Source organism: Lissotriton helveticus, chromosome 4_1 (genome assembly GCF_964261635.1).
Source record: "Lissotriton helveticus chromosome 4_1, aLisHel1.1, whole genome shotgun sequence".
NCBI classification, from domain to species: Eukaryota; Metazoa; Chordata; class Amphibia; order Caudata; family Salamandridae; genus Lissotriton; species Lissotriton helveticus.
In genome coordinates this window covers 449,901,436-449,923,190 of record NC_136063.1, presented here as the reverse complement: position 1 = coordinate 449,923,190, position 21,755 = coordinate 449,901,436, and the positions used below count along the sequence as shown (strand labels likewise).

Genomic DNA, 21,755 nt, shown 5'->3' with positions numbered 1-21,755 from the left:
AACAAATATAACCAAAGCATTCTATACTTTTGTTAATCTAGTCCATCAGTAGTTGAAAACCCGCGCTGTTTAGAGGTTTACAGCGGAGACCGATTACCAAAGTATTCTCTACTTTTATTAATTTTAATCATCCGATAATTGGAAACCAGCGCTGTTCAGAAATTTATATACGCTTGGTTCCAATGTTTGACAGGCACTAATTATCGTAAATAATATTTACAGTGCCGAACCAAAATAACCCATGTCATCGTAAAAGAGGTGTCTCCCTAGGAAGCAAAAAGCGCTGATGTCAATAGCCCGCTCCAGGCGGGTTTCGAAGGTCCGTCAATATGCGGACGATAGACCTAGAGGGGACGATGTTTGTTCTCCTTACCTGGCCGTCGGTACTCCAGGCGTCCCTCCGGGCCGTTCGGGGAGGTGCTGGGCGGCCAGGTCGCTAATCTATTTACTTCCTCAGAACGCTCTTGCGTGATGACGTCACATGCGCGTGTTGTCATGTGATACTAAGGATCATGGGAATTGTGGTCTTAAGGAAAAATTGATAGCTATGTGCTGTACTTTGCCAGCGTTGCGTCCCTTTTTAGGTCTCGCCTGTCGATGCGCATGCGCATCGAGCAAGCGAGACTATGGGGGCTTATCCACTCTTTGTCCAACTTGCAAGGAATCGTGGCGATTCCTTGCAGTGCCCGCATTGAGCTTAAAAGCGCGTGCACATGCCCCCAGCCGCCTGCCTTGCCTACTCTCCCAGCTGGTGCCGCTCCACCCCCTGCGGCATCAAAGGCTTTCACGGCCGGCCGGCCATGCTTTCAGTTTCACGACCGGCCGGCCGTGTGAAGTGCATTTCAAAGCCCGCACTCCCTGCTCCGCCCCCTGCTCCGCCCGAGACGCATTTCTCCTCCCTCCTCCCCCCTCCTGGGTCAGGTTACCCTGCTTTCTCTTTCGCTTTTTTTTCACTAGTGATTAACTTTTCCTTCGCCTTGACGCCGGTGGATGCAGCGTTTCCTCGCTCCTAGGTAGGTGTCTGGCTTTTGTGCAGTTGGAAGAGCTTCTCTGCAGCAGTTTTCTTTCGTTTCCTGTGTTTCTGTTGGCTCCTTTGAAGTTGGAATGTCATTGGAGTTGGGTGTTTGTGACTTTCTTCTCGGCTGGGCGGTGTTTTAATGCGGGAAAGGAATTGCGTGTTGTTTATTTTTATTTGTATAGCCCCATACTCTTTTCATGTTCGGTATGGTTACTTCTTGTTGGTCTCAAACTTAAACTTTCGCACAGAAGTGTCTGTAAAGTGAAGTAGTTGTTCTAATGTAGCTGTTTGGATGGCATCGCGGTGCTAGGCGCAGGTGAATTCAAATCAAACCAAGTAATTAACCCAGTCGAAAAACATTTAGGGTACTTTGTATTTAAATGATTTATCAATGCGTTTTCTTTCAGATAACTGAAAGGTGCAACACAGCATTTTAATGATGTTTACATAATCAGAACTGCATGTATTACGAACAGTAAATGCTGTGTGTTGAAATTCAAGTTCCGCTAACAAAGGTGTGCTATATGCTTTAACAAGTACCGCGCTACATGAAAAGCTAACACAGCATGTGAAAATAACTTTACTTTTCAGGAGCACAGAGCTCAGCGCGCGTGGTCGGTGCGATAAAAACTTCACTTGTTCATGCACACTAATTGCCTGCCAGCGCCGAGTTATTTGCAGACAGACTGTACACCGCACCGCAGCCGGGTGCTTCATGCCAAAGTGTGCTCTGCAGAGTTTAACATGCTCATTCTCGCGTGGTAGCATGTAGAGAAGGTGCTTCTTGTGTATGTTGTCATGTATTAACATTAATAATAAATCGTATTTCGGAGACTCCAGCATACCTGGTACACAGGTGATTTGCAAGACACGTTTTATTTCTCTCCCAAACACAAACGCATGCAGACAGACATGCTGTTGCTGCAGAGGTCGATGAAATCTCCATAAAATTATCGAAATTAAATATAATTCACTGTTCCTTTGGTTTATCAACTCCTTTACACTTTTGAGTTGCGAATGTGTACCATTAAAGAAAAGAAAATACATTTAAAAAAAGTTCAGAGTGCCTACTTTCTGAGAGGTGTGAGGGCTCCAACAAATAACTTGAAGTAGAAGCTGGTTTTCTGTGTGATCTTGTTTTTTCAAGTCGTTTTTAGGTCTCACCCTCACCCACACTCACCCTCACTCTCACTCATCCTCACTCACCCTCAACCCCTCACCCTCACACTCACTCACCCTCAACACCTCACCCTAACTCACCCTCACTCAACCCCTCACTCACCCTCACTCACCCTCAACTCCTCACCCTCACTCACCCTCAACACCTCACCCTCACTCACCCTCACCCTCACCACCCTCAACCCCTCACCCTCACCCTCACTCACCCTCACTCACCCTCACCCACCCTCACTCAACCTCAACACCTCACTCACCCTCACCCTCACTCACCCTCAACCCCTCACCCTAACTCACCCTCACCCTCACTCAACCTCAACACCTCACTCACCCTCACTCACCCTCAACCCCTCACCCTCAACCCTCACTCACCCTCACCCTCACTCAACCTCAACCCCTCACTCACCCTCACCCTCACTCATCCTCAATCACCCTCAACACCTCACCCTCACTCACCCTGAACGCCTCACCCTAACTCACCCTCACCCTCACTCACCCTCAACCCCTCACTCACCCTCACTCACCCTCACCCTCACCCTCAACACCTCACCCTCAACCTCAACCCCTCACCCTCACTCACCCTCACCCTCACTCACCCACACTCACCCTCACCCACCCTCACTCTCACTCACCCTCAACCCCTCACCCTCACTCACCCTCAACCCCTCACCCTCACTCACCCTCACCCACCCTCACCCTCACCCTCACTCACCCTCAACCCCTCACCCTCACACAGTGCAATAGGTCTCAGACCATTTCAGTTAGAGCTTTTAGAAAGGTTTATGGCTTTTTTTATTTGTAATTCTTTAGCATAGGCTACAGGAAACAAAAATGCTAAACATTTACAAAAAAAACCCATAAACAATTCTAAAAGCACTAACTCTAATGGTGCGAGACCTATTGCATTTCCAATGCTTGTTAATATGGTCACATGTTTTACAATAAGTGACTCTCTGTGGAATTGCAAGCCCGGATGTCTGCGGAACGAACCCAAGGGAATTTTTCAAAAAAGGTTACTCAATTGGCCAGTCCTACTTATATTAAGGGACACTCAGATATCTGGCCCCAAGTCCTGCCTTAACATTGGACCAACAGTGGCCAAAAGGTCTCAATTTGTACCCGGTTGCAACAAAAAAATCCTAGAAAGAACCAATCATTACACTAGGTAGTAAAACTGCACTTAACAAAACCACAATTCATTGCGAGATGTCCTCCGTGAGGTCTCATTCATACATCTCTGGGTTGGACATATCATATCCTTTAATAGGATCCAATCAGAGCCACAACCAAGGAAGATGGAAAAAAGGACAAAAAGGTTGATGATAACTAGATAGGGCCGTGTCAATTTATAAAGACATCCACGGAATATCATCATTCAAACCTTCTTTGTCCGAATTAAGAGTATATACCCATTTCTGTTCCTTCCTGAACAGACATTTTTGGACGTCTGTAGTATGGCTAGGTATCAGGGGTTGTTCTATTATAGTCCATGTAAAATCATTGTGGACATGCCCTACCTCTATGAAATGATTAGTCAATTTGGTTGATTGCTTCCGGCATCTGATCGTGCTCTTATGCTCAGAGATGCGAGTTTTTATTTTTCTTGTGGTCATACCCACATATTTGAGGTTGCAGGGGCAAGTTATTAAATAAATCACATTGTGGCTATTACAATTTGTAAACCGTCTCTGTTCCCAGGGACGTCCACTGCCAATATCAATAGTAGTAGTCCTCGTAGTTTGGGGGCATGCCACACAGTTCCCACATGGGTGGTGACCCTTCACAGCTGGCATATCCCATAGTGTACCCACTGACCTCGGGATAGCCGACCGAGGTCTCGTATGGACCAATTGATCTTTGAGATTCTGGCCCCTTTTGAAGGCGAACAGTGGCGGGGGTGGGTAAGGTGTCTTTCCCCGTATTAAGGATAGCCCAATGTTTCCTAACGATCTTCTGGATCTGATTGGATTGGGTTCCAAAGGTATTCACACATGTAATGCGTTTCTGTTCAGCTTTAGTTGTTAGTGGTTCTAGCAAACTCTCTCGGTTATTATTGGAGGCCCTTTTCTTTGCTTTACGTATTAGATCTTTCGGGTACTTCTTTTCGATCAAATTGCGTTCAAGATTCTTAGAATGTTCCTGGAAACTCTCCTTCGTAGAGCAGTTTCTCTGTATTCGTAGAAACTGCCCATAAGGCAAATTGTCTCTCAGAGCTTTAGGATGACAACTTTCGTAGCTTAACAATGAGTTCTTCGCCATTGGTTTACGGTAGAGTTCTGACTGTAGACCCATTGGGGTCGCTGTTATCTTGAGATCCAAGAAGGCCAGATGATATTTGCTATGTTCTACAGTGAAGCGTAGAAACTCATTTCTACTGTTCAACCAGATGTGGAAGGCCATTAGTTCTTCTGTAGTGCCACGCCATATGACCAAGACGTCATCAATGTAACGTTTCCATTGACGTAGGTGATTAAAGAAAGGGTTGGTATCGTTCAGGATGAATTCTTGTTCGAATTTATGAACATACAAATTCGCCAGGCTCGGGGCAAAAACGCTGCCCATACTGGTCCCCGAGACCTGCAGAAAGATGGAGTCTTCAAACTGGAAATAATTTTCTGTCATGGCTAAAGTAGCCAAAGCCATAATGAAAGCGACAGGTGTGATCGACCCTAGGTCGCGTTCAAACAGTAGAGTCTCTATCACCTCAAGAGTCTCTCTCTGAGGGATTGATGTATATAGAGACTCTACATCAAAGGACACTAATAGATCCAGGTCCATATCGAACTCCACGTCAGGTAGCATCCTTAGAACATCTTTGGTGTCTTGTACAAACGTTGGCATTTCGCGGACCATAGGTCTTAAAAAGTGATCTACGAAAGTAGAAAGGGGTTCCAATAACGACCCTATGCCCGATATTATTGGGCGGCCTGGTGGGGGTCTCTGTGCTTTATGTACTTTCGGCAGTACATAAAAGTACGGCATCACCGGATGACTAGTTTGTAAATACAGTGCCTCATTTGATGTTATCCATCCCTCTGAAAGCGCCTCCTCCACGTTGTGGGCGATAGTCAATGATAGTCTCTCCGTTGGATCTGCACTGAGTTTTTTATACGATCTGGTATCGCTCAGTTGCCGAAGACATTCTTCCCTGTAGGTAGGAGTGTCCAATAGGACAATTGCTCCTCCCTTATCGGCAGGTTTAATCACCACTGCTTCATCCATAGTTAGATTTCTTAATGCGTCTCGTTCTTTCTTTGGGAAGTTTATATATGGTCTGTGGTTCTGTTGGAATAGACTGTTTATGTCATTGTCTACCGCTTCTTCGAAAGCTAATACTTTGGCTGGGAGGCCTGCACTTGGTGGATTATAAGTGGATGGTCTTTTCAGGCCTGTATTTTTATCTTCCATTGTCTGGTCCATTGCATCTTCATTCTTTTTCGCGAACAGAAAGTGTAGACGAATCTTCCTGAAGAATTTGCTCATCTCGATATGAGTGAGAAAAGGATCGCCAGTGTTTGTAGCCACAAACCCTAGCCCTCTATTCAGTACTTTCAGTTCGATCTCAGAGAGTATTCGTGAGCTCAAGTTTATCACGAGGCCATCCCCGATGTCGTCGCTGTTTGTTCCTGGGGGATTTTTTTCCCGTTCCGCAGGTCCATCGTCTGTGGCATAGAGTGCCACTGTACCTGACCCTGTTGTGCTCGTCTCCTCCCTCTCTGTCTCCCTCTGCCATGCCCTAAAAAAGGCTGGGAATTAAAGTCAGGGTAGAATTGTGGTGGACCAAAGGGGACCATTTGTTGGGGAAAAGGAGCTCCTTGTGGCCAGGGATTCGGTTGCCACCATGGTGGGAACTGTGGTTGGTTTTAACTCTGATTGGATCCTCTCCAACCTCGTCGGTTACCTCTGCCCCGATTTTTGTTAGTATTTGCCCCTGGGTTCGATGAGTCTGAATCACTCGACCCTTCTCCAGAACTAGAGGTTCCATAGCTAGAACCACCTGAACGCCCCTTTGTATTGTAGACAGCAGGGACATAAGATTCACTTGTGTAAGGGTAGATTCGCTCCGTCGCGAAATTTTCCAGATCTTTTTTAAATTTCTCTAGTTTTGTAAAGAGAATGGAGTCCTTAAACTCTTTGTTGGTTTTATTATTCTCATCCAGACCCTTACTGAAAGCCTTACCAGATAGTGTGGTCCTAATCTGTCCCTCCAACAGTTGGATCTCAACCATGATGCTGTCGGCCGCTTTCTTCGCAGTTTTTATTATTAACACGAGCCAATCGCGGGTACATTTCCACGCGATTAAGGACCAGTGTTTCAAAAAGTCTTTATCATCCAAGAATAATCTCGGTGTATTAGTCACGATCAGGCCACTGGGTGCGCAATTACCGCGCAGATATTCTGCCATTATTATCCCGTGGACACAAGTACGTGACTGATTCTTTTTCAAGATTAAGATTTTAGCCCAACCCTCATCGCTATTAATCTGAGGTGTTGGTATGCTATCGAGAATGCTTGGGTTGTCATCCAGAATAGACTGGATCTCGGCTTCGTCGAAAGCCAAACCAAGATTGGTTGCCATAATTAGTTTGAAGATGTCATATACTCCACCACACAGTGCAGGGGCTATGGTCAGCACAGCAAAAGAAGATGCACATCAACCTTCTGGAACTGATGGCAGTCTTCATGGCAATGAAAGCTTTCAAGGTACACTTGTGCAACAAGGTCGTGTTGATCCGGACGGACAACATGACTGCCATGTACTACATACAGAAGCAGGGAGGAACACACTCTCCACAGCTGTCTTATCTGGCTCAGAGCATGTGGAAGTGGGCCATTCAGAGGAACATCTTCCTCATGGCGGAACACCTCCCGGGCAAGGACAACCAGATGGCGGATCTGCTCAGCAGACACAGCCACCAAATGCACGAGTGGGAGATACATCCATCAGTACTCCACCCGTATTTCCAGCAGTGGGGTCATCCACAGATAGTCCTGTTCGCCACAAATGAAAACGCAAAATGACAAAGCTTCGCCAGCAGATTTCCGCATCCACAGTCGCAGGGCAATGCGATATGGATGAACTGGTCAGGCAAATTTGCGTACGCTTTTCCCCCAGCACCTCTAATACCGCTGGTGGCGCGCAAGCTGAGGCAACACTCAATGACTCTCATCCTGGTTGCTCTAATGTGGGCACGCCAACCATGGTACACCACGTTTCTAGAACTGTCCGTGGTACCGCATCAACGGCTGCGCCTCACACCCAGGCTTTTGACGCAGAGCCATGGCGACATTCAGCATCCAGATCCGCAACAGCTCAACCTGGCGATCTGGCTCCTGAGGTCTTAGAATTTGGCTACCTCAACTTGCCCCCCAAATGTATGGATATCATCAAGGAGGCAAGGCGACCCACAACCAGAGCATGCTATGCGTCTAAATGGAAAAGGTTTGTCGTGTATTGTAACAACAATCACTTTAACCCGCTAGATGCATCAATTCCAAACATCATCTGTTATTTGTTGCATTTATACAAATGTAATCTGGCGTACAGCTACATTCGTATACATTTGTCTGCATTAGCAGCTTACCTTCAAAACAGGCAGCACCTCTCCCTATTCAGGGTGCCTGCCATTAAAGCATTTCTGGAAGGTCTCAAAAGAGTGATCCCTCCCAGACACCCAACTTCACCCGTCTGGAACCTCAATGTGGTCCTCACCAGATTGATGGGACCACCCTTTGAATCTTTACACTCTTGCGAGATTCAATTTCTGACCTGGAAGGTGGCCTTCCTTATAGCCATTACCTCTCTGCGGAGAGTTAGTGAACTCCAGGCACTAACCATTCAGGAACCATTCATACAAGCCCACGCAAATAGGGTGGTACTACGCACCAACCCTACATTCATGCCTAAGGTGATTTCGCAGTTCCACACGAACCAATCCATTGAACTGCCAGTTTTCTTTCCTAATCCAGAAAATGTCGCGGAAAGATCCCTTCACACGTTAGATGTCAAATGGGCTCTCATGTACTATATAGACAGAACGAAGGATTTCAGGAAAACAAAACAGCTTTTTGTTGCCTTTTCTCCACAACACAAAGGCAACCCCATTTCAACAGCAGGAATAGCCAGGTGGATCTTTAAGTGTATACAGATTTGCTATGCTAAAGCTAAACGCACACTAACCATTCCTCCAAGGGCACACTCCACACGTAAGTTAGGAGCGTCCATGGCTTTCCTGGAGAATATTCCTTTCGAAGAGATATGTAAGGCAGCCACATGGTCAACCACACATACATTTACGACACACTACTGCGTAGATGTGCATTCTAAACAGCAAGCAGCTGTAGGACAGGCTGTTCTCAGAACTCTTTTTCAGACTGCTGCAGTTGGCACGGGCAGCCGCCGCTAACAAGAGGGACTGCTATATAATCTATGCACAGATATGAATTCAGCAGCCCACATGCCTCGAACCGAATATGCTACTTACCAGTATGCATCTGTTCTTGGCATGTAGGGCTGCTGACATTCATATCGCCCACCCTCCTCCCCGGCGCCTGTAGCAGCTGTAGCATTCAGAATTACCATTTAGCATGGACATCACTCACTGTATTACACTCCATCTCTGCCACAATGGCGAAAAACAATCTGAGGATGGAGAGGATGCCCATGCGCACTGTAGTCCAGGGGAGGAGCCACCTATCTCGTGAAACTTCGAAGACTCTTCCAGGACAACAATGTGCAATCATCCGGACCCAACACTAGGCGGCGATCTATGCACAGATATGAATGTCAGCAGCCCTACATGCCAAGAACAGATGCATACTGGTAAGTAGCATATTCGTTGTTGGCAAACAAGGAAACTGAAAACGACCCACCTTCGTCTGTGGGGTTCCAGAACCTTAGTTCCTGTCGATATGTCGGTTGAATTATTTATCTATACTTCTCCTCCAATTCCACTTCCAGGGTGTTTACCAAGTTCAGACTTAGCAATACAGCCAGCAACCAGCCAACCAAACACAGATGATTTTCTTTACCCTAGATTGGCCTCACCCATGGTGTTATTCAGACCGTCTTCAGATTCTCTTGACCTGCACAGAAGCCTGCCAGTTAGGTTGGATCCGTTTTCTATGATGAGCAGAATCATACATCTTAGCCTTCCATTGCTGACCTTGACAGCCTGACTCCTAAGGTCCTGGAGTGTGGACACTTGAAACTCTCTGATTTCAGTTTTCTCTACAATAGGTGAAATGTCCTACAACTAGGCCTTTGTATGCATTCAAGTTGAAGAGGTTTTGCTTATGTTGTATCATCAAGGTGGCGATGCAAGAACATGCCAGGAAAAGACAGTAATACAGTCTCTTCTTTAGAGGGCAAAATCTGGTTCTATTTTATCCTAGTGCATTTGGCTGCCATCACAGATACTATAAGTGTCCCCATCGGCATGTTTTCAATATTACAGCAATTAAGGATTTTCCGGAGGGTCTAAGTAAAGTGTTTCCTACAGGTACAAAACTTTCTCCTCCATGAGAATTGAATGTGGTACTCTAAATCGGACGGTCTGTCTTTTTATCCAAACACAAGGCTGATTTACAGCTCCTTTTGTGGGTGATTACTATGATGTATTTAGGCCCAGATCTCTGTACTGGGGTGAATGTATGACATTGTTCTGCATTCTGTCCATCAATTGTTGTTTTTGCATTTGTCATCCTGAGTGGGACAGGTATGCTCAGACGTGAGTCCCGTGCTCTCCATGCCACTGGGATCAAGCTATCCTGGCTGATGAGGCCTGAAAGCCCGAAACCGGTCCTAGGATGATTGTTTCCAGTCCAGGGAGGACCAGCGCTTCGCAGTTTGGGCTGGACTGTTCCCGTGGGGCACAGGGTCAAGATTGATTTGCATATGGCCGGGTTCAACCTGGAAGGGCATGGTGAGCAAAAAAACGATGGATTTAGGCCCAGATCTCTGTACTGGGGTGAATGTATGACATTGTTCTGCATTCTGTCCATCAACTGTTGTTTTTGCATACTATTAATTCTAGACATACATAATTTCGCACCGCAACAAAGTTTCATTAAGGACTTAATCTTTTTTCTAATTTTCATAGAACTCAACACTATTTTGCAAATGTTCTTCCCAAATCCAACGTCATTGGTAGAGAAGTCTTTAAATACCCTAGATATTAAACGGGCTGTGTTATATTTTTGGATAGGACTAAAGAGATGCATAACATCAAACAGCTCTTTTGTCAATTTTGTGCTGTTCGGGCAGGCTCTGTTTCCTCCAAACAGACCACAGTCTGGTGGACAGTTTCTTGCATTGTTACCTGTTAAAATCATACATCTTTGCCTGGTAGGCCTTTAGCCCATTCCCCAAATGAGAACTTTCCCTATTCCTGATATTTGTAAGGCTGCTGCTTTAAGACCAGTCCAAACCCTTGCTAAATATTATTTCCTGCACTCCAACTCCAGTCAGATACTTTTTTGGGTCAGGCTTCTGTGTGGGACTTTATTTGTCTAAGAGAACATTCTGTGACCTTTATCACACTTTTACGGTTGTTTCAGCTTGCTGCTCTGTTTAATGAATATCAGATAGAATCCCATGGTGAAGAAGTAAAAGTTACTTGTAATGCTAGTTCTTTGCCATTGGATTTCTCTTTGAGCTCATTGAATGTCACCCCCCCACAGATTTGAATACCATATAGTTGCATCTTTCCTATGCTCTACAAAACAAACTGCCCTACAACCTTCGGGGCATAATGGAATAGTGCCAGCATTCCAAGTACTTAAAGAATCGGAGGTCTAGTTCTATTATTCACATGCTTTGTATTGTGACATAAGTTCCTGTTTTTTGTTCACTCTAAACAACACTGATTTAGGATGGTCTTTTCAACTGTGTTTATGTATATTTTGGCTTATTGGTTAAAAAAATCCATATGTGCCTGCTTTGATTTGATAGAGAAAATATATATAAATATATATATTAATATATTTATATATATATATGTGTGTGTGTGTGTATATATATATATATTTTTTTTATGTGTTGTGGTAACTAGAACATGCTTGGAAATAGCCTAACATATATGAATATCAGAGAGGATACCCCTGATGATGAACAAGGATTACAAGTAAATAACTGTTCATTCTTGATTAAAGAACCCCTTATCTCACACAGGTTAATAAAAAAATATCTATGTTTAGGGGCTAAAAGCAAACCAAGATTGTGATATTTGAGAAAAATGTCTTGCAATGTATATCATTTGGTCTAATGACCACAATTAAATGTTTTCTTTTTTAGTAAACTTAACGTCTCGCGTCACTTGCTAAATTGCTTGGTTTTCGTGTAATTTTTTGCTTATTGTGAAAACTAAGTGAATGCTTTTCTTTCTTAGGCACAGCAGTATGTGTTTGTCCTGTTACCAGTACCAGATGACGAGAAGAGCTTTGTCACATATGTGTCATGTGCTTTTGTTTTAAAGGTAATTTTCTATCCATGTGATGGAAGACTTTTTTAATAAATCAGTTTGTATTGCAATATTGTTTCAAAGGAGTAAAAAAAAAGAAAAGAAAAATAAATAATTATTAGCATTATTAAATTCAGTCAATCCATTAAGAACTCGTCACACACATGAATTGTAGTGATGGGTCTAGGTCTTTACTAAATATTTACTTGTAGATTGGGCTCACATGTAGGCCAACAGCTTTCAACACGTACCACCATCAAGTAAGAACGTGTGGCTTGTCAAAAAGCGGAACATGAGTCTAAATAATTTGTTACATTTATGTTCCTTATCCAACAATCTCTACCGTGAAGAATTATTTAAGAAGGAAGGTTACCTAGTTAATTGCAGGGTTTCTAAGAACAACATCCACTGGTAGATCCAGACCACGTAGCTCTTTTCGTTGCAGAATCAAGTCATTTCTAGCCAGAGATCTCTACTGTCACGCAGGAAATAGCTGACGGATTACTGTTAGTCGCATATGAGAACTTTAATTGAGTGGCATCAACAGTTAAAAAAAAGAAAAAAAATCTTGTGATCACTTTAGAATTTCTAATTATGTTATAGAGGTTTTTAGAATAATTTTCAGAATAACTACAAATTGAAATGAACTGTATGTAAATTGACTCTTAGAATATATGACTGTCTCTTCCCCAAGAGCATCCCTTAAAGTGGATGCTCAGTAAAAGATTATGGATTCACCTTTTTCTGAATCAGCCCCATCCCAGTCTCACGCATTGATGATCAAATGCACCACTTGAAGTCAGAACTAAAAATTCTGCCAACAGCACTCTTGAGTTTAAATAAGAAATTCTACTAATGTCACTCCTGGCCTCATGAGAGAATGTGGGATGGGGGAAGTAATTCAATGATCATCACCTACAGAGCACGTGTTCCGTTTCAACAGTTACAAGGTCCATGACTAAGATAGATAATGAGATTATGGCAGCAATAGCTGCTACGAAGGATGGAACTGCATGGCAGCTATAGCTGCTACGAAGGATGGAACTGCTTTCCCGCAGGGCTTCCCATCTAAATATTCTTATCATTTATTCCCCGAACAAGTTCCTTATGCTTCAATTCCATCAGTTGGGGATCTGCTGATTCCCAACATGGACCGCAGACTTTCATTAATCACAGCTGCACATGAGGGCATGGCTTCTGCACATTCTGGATTGTCTGCGACAGTGTCTATTCTACAACAACGTTATTGGTGGTATGGTTTGTATAATAAAACTCGTAGTTATGTTCTTTCTTGTGACATTTGTCAAAAAATCAAACCTTCTACTGTTTCACGCCCACCCCAGACACAGCTATGTATATCAAATCAGCCGTTCAGCTGTATATATCTTGATCACTGCGGTCCATTGACTTCTGATGCTGCATATAAATATATTTTTGTTGCAGTTGATTCGTGCACTCGATTCCTCTGGGTTTGGCCACAACGCAGTGCTGAATCTCGGAATGTCATTAGAGATTTGCGTGTCTTTGTCGGGAGGTTTGCCTGTGGCGGCACCTTCCATTCAGACCAAGGTCCAGCGTTCACCTTTAAGGCGTACAAGGACGCGATTAAGTCTTTGGGGGTGCTGGTGCAGTTTTCGTCTCAATACAAGCCTACGGGCAATTCCATAGTGGAGCGAATGAACTGTGACTTAAAACAATCTTTGACAGCTAGAGTCTCAGGTACTGGCAGGAACTGGCCGGCCCATTTGTACGGGGTTCAATGTGCACTTAATAATCTCCCAAGAAGATCTCTGGGTGGGCGGACCCCATACAAAATTCTCTTTGGCATTAAAATGTTTGTGCCTGACCTTAATGGTCTAGACGTGGTGGCGGCGGCTGCCACATTTGATGTAGATAACCATTCTACTATGTTACAGGACCTTCAAAAGACCGGTGACCGCTACACTACTGAACATACGCCCTTTTCCACTGACAGGGCAATGATGATTTCTGTCTCCGGCTGGCTTCCTAAGATTGGCAATCTGGTGTGAGAAAAGTTGGAGAACAAAAAATAATTTGGTCCCTCTTAACGTGCACCAGTCCCGGTTCTTGGATTGAAGGGTACTCGTACAGTCATACTGCCTCCTTTGCCTGGTCGCAAAGACAATCAATACATTTCAGTTGACAATGTCAAGTTACACCATCTAGCCGATTCTGAATAACGTGACTGCGAGTGTCTCTTGCAACGCTCTTCCATTGAATCTGGTGAAGTCTGCACCTTCAACTAATTCCTGTGTGGTTGATGGTGAGATGGAAAGTTCGGCTAGTCTTTTGCCTGCTGTGCCTTCATCCACGGTGCTTTCCAACGCGGACATTGAGTATACTTATCCTGCTGATGAGTTCCATATTAAGGTACCGGACAGTCCTTTACAACATGATGCTGATGCTACACTGCCACTGTTGCTGAACGTGGGTGCAAGCAGTTATTTTGAGTAACTGTGCAAGTTTCTCTTATGACTCTTCTTCATCTTCTTCTGTGGCATCAAAGACAAGTATTTTTTTCTCTTGGTTCAAAAAGACTTATTATATATATATATTTTTGTTGCAGAGTTTTATATAGTGTGGAGTGGTGTGGCTCACTGGTTAGAGGCAGCAGACCCGGAAGCAGAGAACGGCCCGGGACCAGGGTTCAATTCCCGACGCGGCAGGGTCGTGGACCTAGGGTCAGCGGACTCGACAATTCTCGCCTCGGTGCCTACTCTAACCAGGGGTCACATTCGGCAACTCTGGGCATTAAGCTTGCCTCATCTCTACAACGGCCCCCCACAGACGCCGGGGATGCCTGGTTTCACCTTGGAGATACCCAGAAGGGACCATCTCACTGGGAAAGCCAGGACGGGTTCCCCAGCGGTCTTCAGCGCCGGGACGCTCACGGGCAGCTGTGCGCTTTACAAGTCCAACACATTTACATTTACATTTAGTGCAAACTTGACCAGAATCAGGTATCAGAGCGCTTTACATAGCACCAGTTACGTTACATGAGGACACACATTCATTTTTGTTAGGCACTGTGAGATTAAGTGATTTGCCCAGAATCACAGGATGTTTTAGCGTCGTTACTGAGACTCGAACCCAGTTCCCCAGGTCCGAGGTCGAGCACCCTAGCCGTTAGGTCAACTTCTCCCACCCTGGACCTACATCTGGTTGGTGCTTATCCTGATTTTTCTTTTTATGTCAATTGGATTTGTGACAGTAGTGTTCTCACTCATCAATGGTCATTATTTGCCAGAACGCTCTGCTGTAAAGTTGGTCGATGGTATTCTGGCTCCCCATACATCTTCCCATATCATGAAATGTGATCAAGCCCTTGTGAACATTGTGGCTTTCCCATTTGAAGACGGCATCGTTTGGAATAAATTGGCATTCGAAATTCATGGCCCGGGCAGGTCCTCAAGATACCATATGTGTTTTGCATCTCCTTAGGAAATATGGTAACACAGGGCATACTTTCTGATGATTGGGATGTACAAGCTGTTCATTCTTTATTTTCTGATTTGAAATATTATGCTGCTTTTCATGCTGAAGATTTGTATTTAGATACTGCCAATTATGCTGATTTAATCTGATATCAACAGTATGGCCACCATTTCTTGCACAAAACAAACACGTTAAGACCCACTTTTAATTACACGCAGTGGGAACGTTGTCCAACTCCCTTAGAGGGTAGTTTAAAAATAAGTTAATTCATTTCACTGATTATAACACGTCCAATCCAGGATCCTATTTCTATAAACTAAAATTCCAGTCTCAATCGAAATTTATTTTGACACACACAAAGTTAATATATTATAACTCTTTTAGAACTAAATTCGCCTTACAGGGTTATGATCACTGGAAAATAGCATGATTTAAAATCGATATGGGGCTCTTAAGATTCGGCAGGTGCAAGGAACAGAGACTTTGCATAGTGAATGTCTGATACCTACTCAAGTATTATTTTTGAATGACACGGTGCACCAAACTAGTTGTTTTGGATTGGCTACTGCCAAAAATGTAAATACTCCTTCAATCCCATCATTGGCTAAATTTGATAATTGGTGTAATCGTACCAATTATACAATAGAGGTCCTACAAGCTCTGTTTCAAAATGACAGTTTCAATATCTCTGTTGTTGACTCTTCGGGATGATTGATGTGGCAAACCAATTCTAATGCTTGTCAACTGCGTTTTTATAATGCGATGGCTGGTTTCACAGAAACTAGACCTTATCCCTGATACCCACATTCACACTCGGTCATCACATATTCAGTGGGAAAATTGTGTCAACAGTGGTTAGAACATTCCACTCTGTCATCTGTGAAACAACATCTGTCACTCTTGTCAAGCGACATCAACGTGTCTGATTTTCTCTTGGGCCCTAAATCTCCCAGATCAAAAAGATTTATCTATGCAACATACGATAAATTATGGAAACTTTCTCAAATTGAAGCTGCAACCCGTCTGCGCTAAATTGATAAAGCAAATTTGGAGAAGGTTCTTGCAGTAGTAGATAATAGCATAAAGACACTGTCTTCCCGCATTTATACTTTAGATAATATAATTTCATCTGTTATTGATATTGTTCAAAATGATGTTTCCGTATTATATCACGGTCAAAATCAATTACGATCTGTAATGCAATTCGCATGGACGTTATAGACACTCAAGATGGGGAAGGTTCCATGGGATTATTTAAACACTTCTGCTTTGTTTTTACCATTTAATCTAACTGAGAAGCAGAAATTCATGTCCATGAAAGATGCTACATATACACTGTTACACATTGAACAATTGGAACATTTGCCATTTTCAGTAGGGGAAACCGATTCGGCTGTATGGTTGATTCATGGCGTTATCTCTCTGCCATTTTCCCTGTTTCAATTTAAATCTTGCATGAAACATTTCCAGATTGGCCGCTTTCAACCCTTGGGTAGTGCATTCCTACGTGAATTATGGTCCTCGCATTTGCTTACAGATGTCAATGGGAAGATACAGAAGTTTTCCTAACAGGGGAGCACTGCGTATCCACAGTAAAACACTCCCTAGTTTGCAAACAAGTTAAATTGCACAGCACTTGTAATGTGTCCGCACCTAATCTGTTTTTTTTGTTTTTTTTTAAAATAAGGCAAGTCCTGGCAATAATTCCAGCTTTCACATTGCTTTCTAATAGCAGTTATCTTATTTTGAACAACGCCGACTAATGTGGCTTTCTGGCAGGCATCTCGTATATAATTACGGTTTCCCACTGTGCTACTTGTTATGGCAATATGCTTTTTCCACCCCCACATGAGGCTGTAGATAGTTTCCTTTGACCTTCCAGTCCAACTTTGAAAACAAATTTCAATAGGTTAAGCAGGCTCAAAGCGCTAATGTTTCAACAGTAAGTGGCTCTCACTTCGGCTCAAGAGACCTTCGAATTGCAGGTGGCTTGAACATCTAATGAGATTCAGTCACTGCTGAATCTCCCACTACATTTTGGAGAACTGATGCACAGAATATTTAATGCGTCTAATACAGAAGGCCTTGCTCATTTTTTTAACTTTGTAGGATCCGGCCTTGTGACTTCTTTTCAGATGATTTTTGGAGAAATCCCAGCCTTTATACTTTCTATTTTTTCCAGCGCCTTAAGAGGTTTTCCGTTAATATTGGCTCTGGTGGCTGGCGTGCTGATACTTCTGCTCCTGTTGCGCAATGGCTGCCTATCTTGTGATAGTGCACAGACCCGGCCAGTTGCAACTGTACCGTGACCGAATGCAGCAGCTTTTTGGATGTTTGCCATTGGCAAGGCTCAGCGTGAGTTATGGATTAAATTTTCGCTTTGCATACTTCACTTGCGTGCAATATTCGTTTTGTTGCCAGCGATGCCGCTTCTATTGGGCTTTGGATTTATGCGTTACTAATGCACCATGCACTGACCTGGATTATGATCTGTAGACCTTAGTGGCCCCTGACCAGGACTTTTCACAGGATGGCCCATGGCGCATGCGGCTGTGCTTGAAGTGCTGGCTGAATGGAACATCTGTGTGGCTTCACAGCACCTCTTACAACAAAGTTTCATCGAGTATCACGCAAGTTGCTCGGATATGCTCTTGGAGGCATAGGATTATGAGGAACACGTATGTTCCTTCAAACTGCTGGATTGGATGGCATCCCTTTTTGCTATGAACAATAGGGATGATCTCTTGAAAGGAAATTGCATTCTTGGGATCACATACTTTGATGGATTTTTCAACTCCCAATTTATCACGTTCTCATTGAACGAAAAAATTATTTTAAAAAAGTATTTTCTTTTTTGATTTTTCCTAAATTAGCTTTTTTTGAGCTCTTCTTGACTCTGCTTACCTTTGAACTCTGTTTTGGGTCCTTTCATCTATATGCTATGACCTAGCCAAGGGGAGGGTGTAGTATGGCCGATAGGGTCATTGTTGACATTGCTAAGTTAGCATTAGCTCTACTGCCATGATGCTGCTTTTGCACATGTTACCACATGACTTTATTTTGCAAGACTCTGTTTGTGCCTTTCACATGAGAACTGTCTGCTTTCTACGTTCTTTGCCTGTTCCTGGAGTTTAGTCTGAACACACTGTGCAAGGTCGATAAACAATGCTCCTTGTTATTCTGTTCTGGTCTGTCCCTAGCACTTAGACAAAACATGCTACACAGCTTCAGATGCTGGAACCCCGTGCTTTGATATTATGGGATTGCATGTTGGTTTAACACACGCTTCTCCTTTCCAGGGAGAAGAGCTCTGCAGTTCCTATGATGTAAAAACTACAGTCTAGGCACAAAGGTATGGGGTCTGCTGATAAAGCCCAGAGATCTTCCTTTATATAATAAAACTTCTTCTAGTCAAGGGGAGGGTGGTTACGCCTTATAGTCCTTTATCCACTGTCTGTATACGATGATTTCCCCTTTCACAGTCTATGGACTTGCTACAATGGCAACTGTTTTAGGTTTCTGCGTTTTGCTGCTGGTAGTTGCTCGTAAACTGCATTATAGAGCATGATAGTTAAAATAAACATTTTAAACTATACTAGTGACTGTCTATTCTTATTGTGGACAAGTATGAGTGAGTGAGTGAAAGGGTTAGTCTTGCTACCGCAATTTATGAGAAAGTTGGGAGTGTTGTGTTCTTGGTTGTCTAATCACTTGTAGCTTTGTGATTATGTAGAAGAACGAATGAGACACTATAGCTAGTCGGTTCTGGGATTTTGGGTACTGAGGCGGTAGGAAGGCTTAGCCCCTACACACTGAGGTCCTGTTTTCCTGCGCACAGTTCTGTGTGTGCAGAATCCGCGCAACACTCTCACTCTTATACATTTTAAATCCTGCATTTCCTCACACGTTATATCTAGGACCCTTTGAGGCGTGGAGGGCAGGGTAGTGTCTTACTGTTTCAGACCTGTTCCATAATTGGGACATCCACACCGTAGAAAACTCTGCACGAGACTTAAAACTCCCACCCACGGTACACTTCCTATATAATCAGCTGAAACACTGGGCATCACAACCAGACATGCGAGAAGCAGCCACTAGGGCTCTTACACCCATTGAGCTCTTTGCGCATAGAGGTAGCAGTGCAAGAGGTACTATCTCCTTCTTCTACAATCTACTGTTAGACACTTTATACACCTGACCTGATATAGTGAACACTGGGATGGCATCCTAGAAGGCCCCATTACAGAGAGTCAATGGTCCGGAGTGGTGAAGGACATTAATCACTCAATGATTCAGAAAAGGGGGTGGTGATGAACAGAGTGCCTGAATTAAGCAGACCACTCTTACCCAGTCCAAAGATCAGGGCTTGATCCATCACCGTTTTTTAGCTCCACTGCACCATCCCAGCTCAGAACTTGGCTACATGCAAATTAGTCTGTTCCTGTCCCAGTGCATGATGGGAACAGGGCAAACCAAACTACCAAGCCAATTCTTGTACTGGGAAGGAAACCAGCTTCCGGGGACCGGTTTCTGCCATTTCAGGCGTCGTCGGCCCGGCTTGCTTGAATCCTGATGGTGCAATGAGCAAGGGACTCACATCTGAGTATACCCTTCCACGCTTATGGTGGACAAAATGATTCAGAAAAGGGGGTGGTGATGAACAGAGTGCCTGAATTAAGCAGACCACTCTTACCCAGTCCAAAGATCAGGGCTTGATCCATCACCGTTTTTTAGCTCACTGCACCATCCCAGCTCAGAACTTGGCTATATGCAAATTAGTCTGTTCCTGTCCCAGTGCATGATGGGAACAGGGCAAACCAAACTACCAAGCCAATTCTTGTACTGGGAAGGAAACAAGCTTCCGGGGACCGGTTTCTGCCATTTCAGGCGTCGTCGGCCCGGCTTCCTTGAATCCTGATGGTGCAATGAGCAAGGGACTCACATCTGAGTATACCCTTCCACGCTTATGGTGGACAAAATGATTCAGAAAAGGGGGTGGTGATGAACAGAGTGCCTGAATTAAGCAGACCACTCTTACCCAGTCCAAAGATCAGGGCTTGATCCATCACCGTTTTTTAGCTCACTGCACCATCCCAGCTCAGAACTTGGCTATATGCAAATTAGTCTGTTCCTGTCCCAGTGCATGATGGGAACAGGGCAAACCAAACTACCAAGCCAATTCTTGTACTGGGAAGGAAACAAGCTTCCGGGGACCGGTTTCTGCCATTTCAGGCGTCGTCGGCCCGGCTTGCTTGAATCCTGATGGTGCAATGAGCAAGGGACTCACATCTGAGTATACCCTTCCACGCTTATGGTGGACAAAATGATTCAGAAAAGGGGGTGGTGATGAACAGAGTGCCTGAATTAAGCAGACCACTCTTACCCAGTCCAAAGATCAGGGCTTGATCCATCACCGTTTTTTAGCTCACTGCACCATCCCAGCTCAGAACTTGGCTATATGCAAATTAGTCTGTTCCTGTCCCAGTGCATGATGGGAACAGGGCAAACCAAACTACCAAGCCAATTCTTGTACTGGGAAGGAAACAAGCTTCCGGGGACCGGTTTCTGCCATTTCAGGCGTCGTCGGCCCGGCTTGCTTGAATCCTGATGGTGCAATGAGCAAGGGACTCACATCTGAGTATACCCTTCCACGCTTATGGTGGACAAAATGATTCACAACCCCCTTTTTGTAATTATTTTGTCCACCATGAGTGTGGAAGGGTATGCTCAGACATGAGTCCCTTGCTCATTGCACCATCAGGATTCAAGCAAGCCGGGCCGAAGACGGCTGTAATGCCAGAAACCGGTCCCCGGAAGCTTGTTTCCTTTCCAGTGAAGAATTGGCTTGGTAGTTTGGTCTGCCCTGTTCCCATGATGCACTGGGCCAGGGACAGACTAATTTGCATATAGCCAGGTTCTGAACTGGGATGGTGCAGTGAGCTAAAAAACGGTGATGGATCAAGCCCTGATCTCTTGACTGGGTAGGAGTGTTCTGATTAACTCAGATACTCTGTCCATCACCACCCCCTTTTTGTAATTATTAAACACTCAATGTCATGATTGTTTTCTTTAAAACAAAGATATAACTCATTACATCAGGTCCCACACAGACAGTTCATACCTCACAATCAAACCAATCCACATTTCAACATAACTCATACATCAGACGCACACACAATCTCAATAGTACATAGGTGCCATAAGATGATTGCATGACAAGGTGGAGATAAATCATCAGTGGGGGAAGAGACATAGATTGGAACCAATACAGCTGCCCCCACACGGACAACGCCGACGCGCGTTTCGGTGTGATGCCCCAGCCGGGGCTACACCTTCATCAGCGCGGAGATGTACACAGAGGTGTGGGACAAAATATCCGAAATCTAAAATTCAATTGGGACCAGGGGACAGGGGGATAATATCCCCTCCCACCAGTTAAATCTAGAGGTCCTGGCGTAAAAATGTTTCCCAGTAATCCTCAGTAAAAGGTCTTCTAGTTTTCAAAAGGAGAAAACAAAATTCCTTCCTAGCCGCTCTCTGCAAGGGCTGCAAAGAAATATCCTCGATGTAGGACAACAGGGCAACCGTAGTATCCCAGGGTAGAAACCGTAGTTCCTCGGGTACAATAGTAGATCAATCTCAG

General features: G+C 44.2%; 1 protein-coding gene across 1 annotated transcript in view; it reads left to right on the top strand.

Annotated features, from left to right (window-relative positions):
* The window catches only part of TMEM67 (transmembrane protein 67), a 989,409-nt gene that overhangs the window by 566,081 nt on the left and 401,573 nt on the right, over positions 1-21,755 (top strand). Inside the window, exon 18 of the mRNA XM_078687042.1 lies at positions 11,585-11,671. Coding sequence (XP_078543168.1) covers positions 11,585-11,671 — 87 coding nt within the window. The remainder of the gene's footprint in view (positions 1-11,584; positions 11,672-21,755) is intronic.